This window comes from Mytilus edulis, chromosome 6 (assembly GCF_963676685.1).
Source record: "Mytilus edulis chromosome 6, xbMytEdul2.2, whole genome shotgun sequence".
In the NCBI taxonomy this organism is placed as follows: Eukaryota; Metazoa; Mollusca; class Bivalvia; order Mytilida; family Mytilidae; genus Mytilus; species Mytilus edulis.
The window spans coordinates 41,421,225-41,433,730 of NC_092349.1; the positions used below are offsets into that span (position 1 = coordinate 41,421,225).

The following is a 12,506-nucleotide window of genomic DNA, read 5'->3' on the forward strand; positions in this document are numbered from 1 at the left end:
CTGATTTTGACACGGTTTTCAACAAACGGAAGCGCAATGTTTACACTTTCATCCGGGTATCCATCAAAGAAAGATAACTCATGTTTGCACTGTTTTAAGCGGGAAACATAAAAGAGGTATTCCGATCCCGGTAAAACGGGACTCATCGTCAGCTGTCTGAAGCGTGAATCCCGGTAAACCGGGACTCATCGGCGAAAGGGTTAAGATATTTATAAGCATCACTAATTCTTATACTCTAAACATGGACAAAACAGTTAATGGTCTCATAATAAGACTTAACAAGAGGATTGAAAGATTGCTGATGTTGGGTTTTAACCATATAGATTAAGGAAGTCATATTATAGAGTATAACCCATAAGATACTGTTAACAAAGGTTTCAATGTTAAAAACATTCTCATTTCATTTTAATTTCTACTTACAGGTTTAGAAAGAGCCCATATGGGTATGTTTACAGAATTAGCAATTTTATACTCAAAATTCAAACCTGAGAAAATGAGAGAACATTTAGAATTATTCTGGTCTAGAGTCAACATTCCAAAGGTAAGTTTTATATCTTTAAAGTTTTGTTCTTTTTTAATGACACAAATTTGATTAATAGGAAACAGGTATATTTATATGAGACATTCCCTTAAATCACAAAATCAAGTTCTCAAGTTAAGTAATACATAATCAAAGTTAAAAAAAAAAGAAATCAAATGGAACTTGATATCAAATGGAACTTGATTTCTAGAAAGATTTTTGTTTTTTTTCCTGTGGTAAAAATTATACTGTGTAGAACCATCAATTTGTATCTTTTATTTAATTTTACAAGACAATTAAATTTAAAACTATTGTTTTAGATCAACTATGTCAACTTTAACATGGTTACTAACAATTTTGCAATGATACCACTGATGAAATTTGTTAATGAAAGTGATAAAGACCTAATTATTCATTAATTAAAATTTTGTAAAGATTGAAAAACTAGACTGCTGTTGAGGTCTCAATTAATGGCTGTCGTATTTTGAGAGTTATAGAAAAAAACAGTTATAGTATGTATGCTTCATTACTTAAATGTAAACTGAAATCATGATGATTTTATCTTTTATAGGTATTACGAGCAGCCGAACAAGCCCATCTGTGGTCAGAATTAGTATTTTTGTATGATAAGTATGAGGAATATGATAATGCAGTAATAACAATGATGAGCCACCCAACCATTGCCTGGAAAGAAAGTCAGTTCAAGGATATCATAACAAAAGTAGCAAACATTGAACTTTATTACAAGGCAATTCAATTCTACTTAGACTTCAAACCGTTATTATTGAATGATTTATTACTGGTGTTGACACCAAGACTTGATCATACAAGAGCAGTCATTTTCTTCACTAAAGTCAACCAGATACCTCTTGTGAAGCCTTACCTTCGGTCAGTTCAGAAAAACAACAACAAAGCTATAAATGAGGCTCTTAACAACTTGTTGATTGAAGAGGAGGATTACCAGGGCCTGAGAACATCTATTGATGCATACCAGAACTTTGACAACATAGCATTAGCCCAGAGATTAGAAAAACATGAGCTAATAGAATTCAGAAGAATAGCTGCATACTTGTACAAAGGCAACAACAGATGGAAGCAGTCAGTTGACCTATGTAAAAAGGATAAATTATTTAAGGTGAGTGGTATATTAATTGGCTAGAATATACAACGTTAGATTAGAGACAAGAACTAGTAGAGTTAAACATAATAAAATAACTTCTACAAACAAGTATACCATGACATTTTAATACTTCCACCAGAATCCATTTTCTAGGATGAGATACATAATTTTTTCCTTTAAAGAAAGTTGTTGTTATTACTAAACCTAAAAAAGTTAACTCTTTAAAATAACTTTCTTGCATTGAATGGCTCTTTTGGTTTAACCTTCATCAAAAACATGTTAATCCAAAAATTGGAAACACTAGGAATGCATAAATACTTGAATGTTTGAGGTTGTAGTAACATTATCATGCAAGTTAACATGATTTTTTATGCCCCACCTACGATAGTAGAGGGGCATTATGTTTTCTGGTCTGTGCGTCCGTTCGTTCGTCCGTCCGTCCATCCGTTCGTTCGTCCGTCTGTCCCGCTTCAGGTTAAAGTTTTTGGTCGAGGTAGTTTTTGGTGAAGTTGAAGTCCAATCGACTTCAAACTTGGTACACTTGTTCCCTATGATATGATCTTTCTAATTTTAATGCCAAATTAGAGATTTTACCCCAATTTCACGGTCCACTGAACATAGAAAATGATAGTGCGAGTGGGGCATTCGTGTACTGAGGACACATTCTTGATTTTACCATCAATTTGCCAACCATTTGTCTAAGTAACTATAGGAACAGAAGTGATATTTGAAGGGAGGTAATTGATAATTGTATTGAACATAAGACAACAATCAATCAATCTGATTACTTTAATTACAGGATGCAATGTGTTATGCTGGGGAATCTAAAGACATTGATATTGCTGAAGACCTGATAGCCTGGTTCTTAGAAGAGAAATATCATGAGTGTTTTGCTGCATGTTTGTTCCAATGTTATGATTTATTACGACCAGATGTGATACTTGAGTTGGCATGGAGACACAATATTATGGATTTTGCTATGCCATACATGATTCAGGTTGTGAGAGAGTATATATCAAAGGTGAGGAAGTCAAAGCTAAAATTTCTGGTACAAATTAAATCTTGGAAAGGAATCATAGCGAATGCAACATAATCATTCATTTATGTCTTATTATTTTAAAGTATTCTTGTTATATGTTATGGAACAATGATTATGTTCAATGTTTTGATATTTCTTAAAATATTAATAATAAGAATAGACTTCACAAATTTTCTTTAATGCAAAACAATAAGGTATGTGTGACGTCAGAAATCTTGGATAAAATTTTAAAAATAAGATATTTTTAGATATTTTTTATGAAACGGTGCTGTGTAAATTCCCTTGAATTATTAAAAAATAACTAATCAAAGAATTCAAATGAAGAAAAATATTGAACCAGTGACAGAACAACACACTAATTCACGAATGCATGTAGAACATGAGTTAATTATCAGTGTTCTGTCACAAGTTGAATATTTTTCAGTATTTGAATTCTTTGATTAGTTATTATTCTTTTTATTACATTAGTAAAGGCCTGCTTTTAATGAAATTAAAGTTGAAAATGTTAGGAACAGTATCTTTTTCTATGTATTCACATTTTGTTTTGGTGTGACGTCATCGACCACGCTTGTGTGATGTCAGAAGAGTGAAATAACGATGTTTATTTCATATTTGAAATTATTGGTTTTTATTTTAATGGGAAAACATTGCAACCAATGTAATAAATTATTTCAAATAAATTGGTACCACTAATTGAACAGCTTGCCTTAACTTGATTCCTCTGAGTATGAGTTTTACTTTATATTATGTTTATTAGGTGGACAAGTTAGAACAATCAGAAGCTGTCAGGACAGAAGAAGAACAAAAGGCAGAAGAAAGACCAATTGTTCTTGGTAAATACAAAATTATAAAAGTTACATAATAACCAGATAAAAGAAGATGTGGTATGAAACAACTTTCCATCCAAGTCACAATTTGTAAAAGTAATCCATTATAGGTAAAAGTACTCAACACCTTGGCACACAGAGAACAGCAAGCTATAAAGGGCCCCAAACATGATGAGTGTAAAACCATTCAAACAAGAAAACCAATTGTCAAAACTCGATAAAAATCAGAGAAACAAGAAATATGTATGAACCACATCAACAAACGACAACCACTGAAGAACAATCAATCCATTCATTGACCAAGGCAACATAAAAACATATAAATATACTGGATTAATATACAGAATGTCAGAATCATGGTCTGATTTCTGGGATTTAATGTAAAAGGTGTGACTTGTCAATAAGTATATCTGCCACTGAATATAAACGAATATATAATTGATCATTGCACTCAAATTTATCATATTTAATGGTTTTGTTTTAGGTGAACAACAGCTGATGTTAACAGCTGGGCCAGCTGCAATGATGCCACCCCAAGCTCCATCACCTGTACCAGGCTATGGTGGCCAATATGGTGTACCACCTAACCCATATGGCTATGGCATGTAACAACCTTCCGCATAAAGCCAACCTTCAAATTCCTAGGAACATTATTCATTTGTCATTATATCATCCTGTGTGAATTAAAGAATGATTATAAATGGGAACATTCACAGAGGGACCGTATCAGAATGGAAGATGTTCTGTTGATTGTTATTGTTTATTTGTAACTTTCAGATTTAAGTTATATTGTGATTTTATTCTGGAACTATTGGCATTTTGTGTTGTTTTTATTGTTGATAATGTGTTTTGATTTGAACAAAAGTTGAATAATTTGCAATAGTTTGAAAGTGCTTATTAATTAAGTTAATTTTTTGGAACCATTTTTTCATCAATTCATACTGACTTTACAGTTTTCTTATTTTGAAAAGATACTCAGTTGATATATTTATTTATAGTGATATTTTATCTATAAAATTTTGTTAAATTGATTTTGATTGTTTCATAAAGCTCGGTGCAAATACAAATGCAGTCATTTTGTATCGAGTTTTAATTTAGTATAAGTGCTTGCCACAAGATGGCGTTAAAACCTATAAGTCGGACAGCTTAACACCTTATGAAATGTATGATCTAGTCTCAAATGCAGGTTTTACAAACAAACATTGTCTTGAGTTATATATAATATGACTGATTCGACATATGTGGTACATTCACATTTTATTTATGTATCAAATTTGTCTAAAAACATTCCAAATGTCTTGTTTGACCTTATGCTAGAGCTTTAGAGCTAGAACAGGGGAAAATATATTTCAAAACCAATTGACATCTCAAATTTAGATTAGAAGTGTTATAGCCGTGTTTTAAAGTAATGAATATTCTAGAATAGAGGATAGCAATAATGTAAATTCTGGAACTGAAAAGGTTGTAGTGTCTAGATATTGGGGAGAAATAGATGTTAATTTTAATATGTTAATTCTGTGTATCTTGGAGTAAAATTTATTATAAAGATGTAAATTTTATAATGCTTAATCAGTTAAGTCAGAAATGTTTGACCTATCTAAGATGCTTGGAAAGTTAAATATAGCGCTGTCATGGTTAAATATTATGCATGACGTTTATATCCAAATCTTTGCTTGTCCTAATGTTTTTGGTTGACTAAGTAATGTGTGCTTAACTCTTTGTAAAAACCATTCATATAAGAAACCCTCATCAAAGTGGTGATAGACTGAGACTTACAAAAGGGATACCATAGTAGTTTTAGGAATAAACAAAAATTCTGCTTAAAAGAAAGATATCAAAGATACTAAAAATGGTTTTGACTATTTTCAAAGACTTATCAAAAGCAGATATATTAATGTGTTTCCAAGTCATAACTGTGAGTGAATATGTTAGACAAAGAATGTGATGTGAAATTTTTAAGATGTGTAGATTTATTTATTCTGTATTAGTGAAATAGATAAGCACTTAATATAAATTATGTACATGCATGTACATGATAGCACATTGTTGATTTATGTTGTCCATTGAACATTGTAATTCAGGAATCATATACACTTAGTTAAAATGACTGGATACCTTCGTGAATAGGGATAGTTAGGATAGACTACAGTCCAAATTACATTCAAATTCATACTAATATTTCTTCATGGATATTCCGTATAGACTACAGTCAAAATTACAATCTTATTTAGTAAAAAATAGGTTTTAAAAAAAAAATACACAAACTCTAATGGGATTACAATTACTTGATGTAGACTTTCACCATAGCATCACAAAAATGAATTTATAGGAATATTTTATTAGCTGAGATCTTTGTTATAAAACATCCTTTAGATTTTATGCTTGTGGTTAGCATATTTGGTTATACAGCTCTACTATAGAATTTATGCTGCCCAATGATTTTCAGTTATAAGTAGTCAACAAATTGAGCTGATCCAGTCATTTTAACAGTACTGTCACAGCTTTGCAAATCATTCAGGTGTTTTAATCCAATCAAAACTGTTCAGTGATGGTGTGTATATAATGAAGACTTTTGATTGGTTGAATGATGGCTGTGCCTGTAACACTGTTGTTATAGACCATAGTTATATGATATACAACAAATAATTGAATAAAATAAAATGATTACTATCAGTTGTTTTTAATGTATTAGCATCTTTGCTAGCCAAAGGTTATATATAACCTAGTCCCCTTCTCTTCACCTTTTATAGCAAATAAAGTCAAAATTTAGGATGCACAAGGTAACGATTCCCATTGATCCCAGTTGTAACTGGCCGATTCCAATCAAAAAATGCCTTTAAGATGATCATGTATGAATGTAGAGAACAATTGCCACATGCCAATTGTGTTGTATGTCTTTATCCTAAAACATGATAATATTTAGTGGCATTTGAAAAGTTATTAATGAACTTTATGAAGTTCTTTTGCATATTCAAATACAAATTTTGAAATGTCATATTTAAACTAGAGGCTCTTAAAGTCATAAGTAACCTGAAATTAAAAAAAATAATGCATATGTTCTTAATAACTCAATGGATAGTTTTCATTATAAAACTTATGTACATATACTTTTTTCTGAAGAAAATTCTTTAATTTGTTCATATTTAGAAGAAGTTTATTGTATTTTAATTGCTTCCAGGAAGCAATTCCCCGACATATTTTCCGTATGCAAAGTGACCTCAGTGTGACCCATCTTGTAAAAAATCCGGTGATCGCAATACGCATGGATGTCCTTAAAATAAACTATTATCTGATTCTACATGTTAAACACGTGCTCAATGTCCATGTTTTTTTGTTGTTTGTTGACAAACAGGTGACAATCGTTAAACTTCGGCTTCAAAACACGAACTTTAATTACCTGCCATATTTTCACAACACTGACCGGTTGAAAAAAAATTAACGATTATATGAAATTTATGGGGAAAAAAATGATAAAATCGTGCACAGAAGATAAAGTTTATGATGTTTGTATGCATTGGTTCAAGAATTGGAATAACATTATTTTTCACTGGTCACTCGTTTATTATGACTTTAAGAGCCTGTGTCGCTCACCTTGGTCTGTGTGCATATTAAACAAAGGACATGGATGGATTCATGACAAAATTGTGTTTTGGTGATGGTGATGTGTTTGTAGATCTTACTTTACTGAAAATTCTTGCTACTTACAATTATCTTTGTCTATAATAAACTTGTCCCTTTAGTTACAGAGGAAAGTATTTTGTAAAAATTTACAAAAATTTACCAAATTAATGAAAATTGTTAAAAATTTACTGTAAAGGGCAATAACTCCTTAAGGGGGTCGGTCAACTGACCATTTTGGTCATGTTTAACTTGTTTGTAGATCTTACTTTGCTATATCTATAATAGTATTCAAGAAAATAACCAAAAACGGCAAAATTTCTTTAAAAATTACCAATTGGGGGCAGCAACCCAACAACCAGTTGTCCAATTTATCTGAAATTTCAGGCAGATAGATATTGACTTGATAAACAATTTAACCCTTTGACAGATTTGCTCTAAATGCTTTGGTTTCAGAGTTATAAGCCAAAATCTACATTTTCCCTCTAAGTTCTATTTTTAGCCATGGTGGCCATCTTGGTTGGTTGGCTGGGTCACCATATACATTTTTTAAACTACATATCCTAATAATGATTGTGGTTAAGTTTGGTTAAATTTGGCCCAGTAGTTTCAGAGGAGAAGATTTTTGTAAAAGATTACAAAAATTTACGAAAAGTTGGTAAAAAATGACTATAAAGGGCAATAACTCCTTAAGGGGTCAACTGACCATTTTGGGCATGTTGACATATGTGTAGATCTTACTTTGCTGAACATTATTGCTGTTTACAGTTTATCTCTATCTATAATAATAGTCAAGATGATAACCAAAAACGGCAAAATTTCCATATAATTACCAATTCAGGGGCAGCAACCCAACAACCAGTTGTCTTATTCATCTGAAAATTTCGGGGCAGATAGATTTTGACTTGATAAACAATTTTACCCCATGTCAGATTTGCTCTGAATCAAGGGTGGCATTCGGTTTAACGAGAGAAATGATTGTGAAAGAATATCTAACAGAGGTCAAGTATTGCGAGACGATCATGAAAGCTCTGGTACCGGATCATGAAAGATGTTTAATCGAGAAGACATATGAAAGGTCAATAAATTTAATTAATTACACAGATAAATTTTCAGCAAAATAAAACTGTCTGTCAAAATGGTTCAACATAATAATCAGTATGTGAGAAAATCCAGTTTTAAAAGTACATAGTTTTTATAAAACATCAAAAGACAGAAAATGACATTAAAATGTAAACAAACATGATTTTTTCACAAATTTGAATAAAATAATCCACTTTTATCCGGATAAGGTCATATTTTTTTTAATGAATCAAATGGTTCTCATGGTTATTTTGTATAAACATAATCTGAAACTTGGTAAAAAAAGAAATATTTACACAAAATTGATTTTTCGGATTGTGAAAGATCACGTACTGCTTTTTTGAAGATCGTGAAAAGGATCGTGAAAGATCTTATGCTACGTATCGTTCAAATTATTCTTCAATTAAATGATAATTAATATATGTTATTGGTATTAAGAAAAAGTAGATTGGCCAAGAGCAAATGTATTAAAATTTTCAGAAAATGAAAAGAAAAAGAAATAACAACTACGGCTATAAGAAAAGGCAATGGTATAAAAAACGGAGAAAAAAACAATCCGTCACTTGAAACTTTTGTTTAAACATGGACCTCGAAGAGGAGCTAAAAATGAACTGCTACGCATAAAGACAATCCATATTATCGCTTGCTCAAGATATAAGCGGGGTAACAGGAGATTTTATTGGTACAAGTACAGTTAAACAAACAAATTATTTTGTGTGCATTTGTGAACATGTTGTTTGTAAAATAATTGGCTGATTGTAGGATGAAGGTTTTTATTGTCATGTGAATTACTCACTTATCACGAGTTATAGGATAACTACATTTTGTATATTGGATCCTATAATCTACATGTCCGTTAGACAGGATTCACCTGACCTCGACTTTGCCTCATTTCATGGATGATGTTTTAGTTTTGTGGTCAAGTCTGTATTGCGGATTTGTTAATCAAGGTTTCAAATAACATTATAACATTGACCTCATTATCATGCATCATTTGGCAATGTTCGTTTTATGTTGTTTGACCTTTTGCTTATATAGCTGTATGCTATACCGCCATGGAATGTGGTGTATGGTGAACATGTCTGTCTGTAGGTTTCATATATGACGTCAATTGTATTTGATATATTTAATGATAGTAAGATATCATGTCTGGCTGTCGGTAAGGGTTCAAATACTTTCGACCTCATGTTTCGAATTAATTGGCTAAACATAACTTTTACATTTGTCAGTTTCTAAGGTACTGTAAGGATCGGAACACCTATATTTGGTGTACGGTATGTTTGTAGAGATCTGTATGGCATGGTTCGTCTTGACCTTGACCTCTTTGTATGTACCATTGGCAATCTTAAGCGTATTTGACACTTCTAGTATAACCCTTAATATTACAGACGTTGAACAAATATACTATCATAAGTAAAGCAGAAGAGACATTTCAGCCTTTGCGCTCTGGTATTCTTTAGTCTGTAGTATATAGTTATCTCATTGGAAATTAATTCACATCTGCTACATTGTATATAAAGACAAATAGAACTTAAGAAAGTACTGTTGGTTATCGTTCAATCTCAAATTGTTTATGAAAGATGCTGTTTTGCTATAAGTTATTGGTTGATGTTAACATTTTGTTTTAAACGTTGCATACCCATATTATTGGCTAAATAGTCATCTGCCTGAATTGTATTAGACCAATTCTCAGAGCTGAGTTTACAAAAATTTAGACACGATTTCAGTTGTGTTTATTTCTAACTCTCGTGGCAAAGTGTTGAATTAAAAAAAATAAATGATTGCTTTAATGTCCATTCTTATCAAAATAGTTACAGGCTTCCACCAGTTGCAGGTTTATCACATGGTAAAAGAAATATAGATTTCTAATTACTAGTATTAAGTCTGGTCACGCATTATCTTTCACGATCAAAATAAAGCATTGCCTGATCTTTCACGATCAAGTTTGATGAAAACTCAATACAATTCAAGGTTTTCATAAACAAATTAACTGTTTTAAGGGAAGAGGATACTTTTATTTTACTGTACTATCTGATACACCAAAGATTAAATTTCAAATATATGATATATTGAAATTTGACCATTAGAGGTACAAATAGCGTGTTTTTTTTAGTTAATTCCATAAACATGCATTGCGCCTTTTGTGTTTTTTCATAAAGTACTGCATATTTTCTCTAACTTATTGCACAGTAATGTTGAGGAATTTAAACCATTTTGACAGACATATTTTTTTGTTGGGATTTGTTCCGCGTTTTGAAAATTAAGAGATTTTTTCACAGATTCTGTACTAGAATTTACATTAAATATCTTTCACGATAAGGTACCAGAGCTTTCACGATTGTCTCGCAATACTTGACCACCGTTAGATATTCTTTCACGATCATTTCTCTCGTTAAACCGAATGACACCCGTATGAATGCTTTGGTTTCAGAGTTATAAGCCAAAATCTACATTTTACCCCTATGTTCTATTTTTAGCCATGGCGGCCATCTTGGTTGGTTGGCCGGGTTACCGGACACATTTTTTAAACAAGATACCCCAATGATGATTGTGGCCAAGTTTGGTTAAATTTGGCACAGTAGTTTCAGAGGAGAAGATTTTTGTAAAAGTTAACGACGACGGACGACGGACGACGGACGCCAAGTGATGAGAAAAACTCACTTGGCCCTTTGGGCCAGGTGAGCTAATAAGGTTTATGCTTCACCTACCTGTATTAGTAAACAAGAGCAATTTTTACACCTCTAATTAAAGACGATATATATATATATAAAAGCTGTCATTAGGTCAATAATGATTTAGTTGGAGTGGGCTTGACTTGAACACTCACTAGATGTCAAAAAATGCTTTATTCACAAATTCTGTCTTAAGAAGTGAAGAGAAGAAGGGTCTGATTGTTTATACCCTTAGCTAGCAAATGAATATCTTGGTGACTGGTTTGATAGAAGTCTTCCTGCTGATAATTTAAAATTTCTTTGTGTGCGTCTAGTACAGAGCAGGGTTCATATTTATATCACATCAACGTACTCTTCCAGATACACATGTAATGTTTGCCATTTGATGTTAAACACATATTTTTCATCATCCTCTTTGGCAGTGGGCATTGCAAAACAAATAACAAATCTGGATATTGTATTTTAATAAAAGCAACTTGTATTTTACAACAAATCATATATATAATAACCACTGGTTTAATGGTCAAACTACAGCTTTTAATTTTATTTTACAAACTAAACAGAAGCAAATTCACAAGTTCAAGGTGATGAATGTTTGGTCAAACAGTATATTTCATAAAATTACCCGTAAGAGTTTTTGACATTGCAAACCTGTTCTCCTGACTTCACTAAAGAGCTGATCAAGAATTTCAATTGTCTATTTATGAATTTGTGGAAAAATTCCAATCAAATAGAACATTTTTTCATCTTTCACGATTTTAAAAGAAAACAAAAATTTTTGCTCAAATTTATGGAAAACTCATTTTGATTTTATGCCCACGCCGTAGCGGAGGTGGCATTAAGTTTTACCCTTGTACATATATGCGTTCCAAAATTGGTTTCAATTCTCTAACTTTAGTTTGCCTCAATCAAATGTTATGAAACTTATACACACAACACAGATCATATTTATATTTTGGCACTTTTACCACTCTAGAGTTATGCCCCTTTACAAATAGAAACATTGCTGAATTATTCGTTTCTACATATTTGTGTTGTTAACAGACAGCTAGAAACTGTTCACAGAAAAAAATATCAGTTATACAAAGTCTACAAATTCGACAACTGGACTGACACTTAATGGGAGTTGGTGTCATTCAAAACCAATTTTACCCACTTTTGAGTATAATGTGGACTTCTGGTAGGAACAATGATAGAAAGAAGCAAAAAAGTTCAGCACAATAAAATCTCATAATCGGTGACATGGTGGAAATATTCTTTCTAGGAGTTATTGCCAATTTTGGATAACTTTTTACATCGAATGTGACATTGAGAGGCCATACCAGTGTTACGTTGCTGCAGAAATTTTCGGGATCTTTTGACTGATAACCGAATGTATTTCGTAATATAATTACTCGGATATTATCGAGTGCAAAACATAACATTCCTATTGATAAATCGCTTGTTATATACTAATTGCATCAATAAATTTTCATTCAAATATTTAAAAAAAAACAGAAGTCGTTCTTGATGATGGAAGTGTTTAACTACCTTGACTGGCTTTACAGCCCTCGATCGCATGGTCGGTAAAGTCGTTATTGGTGGTTCATATGCCCTGTTGTACTGCACAGATAATCACGTAACAGTC

The 12,506-nt window shown here is 31.9% G+C and overlaps 1 protein-coding gene across 3 annotated transcripts in view; it reads left to right on the forward strand.

The window, feature by feature from the left end:
- Positions 1 to 6,179, forward strand: part of LOC139527660 (clathrin heavy chain 1) — a 45,019-nt gene extending 38,840 nt beyond the window's left edge. For all 3 annotated transcript variants that reach the window (XM_071323206.1, XM_071323205.1, XM_071323207.1), the window contains 5 exons: positions 423 to 541; positions 1,092 to 1,655; positions 2,440 to 2,661; positions 3,437 to 3,512; positions 3,991 to 6,179. In XM_071323206.1, coding sequence (XP_071179307.1) covers positions 423 to 541; positions 1,092 to 1,655; positions 2,440 to 2,661; positions 3,437 to 3,512; positions 3,991 to 4,115 — 1,106 coding nt within the window. In that variant the 3' untranslated portion in view covers positions 4,116 to 6,179. The remainder of the gene's footprint in view (positions 1 to 422; positions 542 to 1,091; positions 1,656 to 2,439; positions 2,662 to 3,436; positions 3,513 to 3,990) is intronic.
- The last annotated feature ends 6,327 nt before the right edge of the window (positions 6,180 to 12,506 follow it).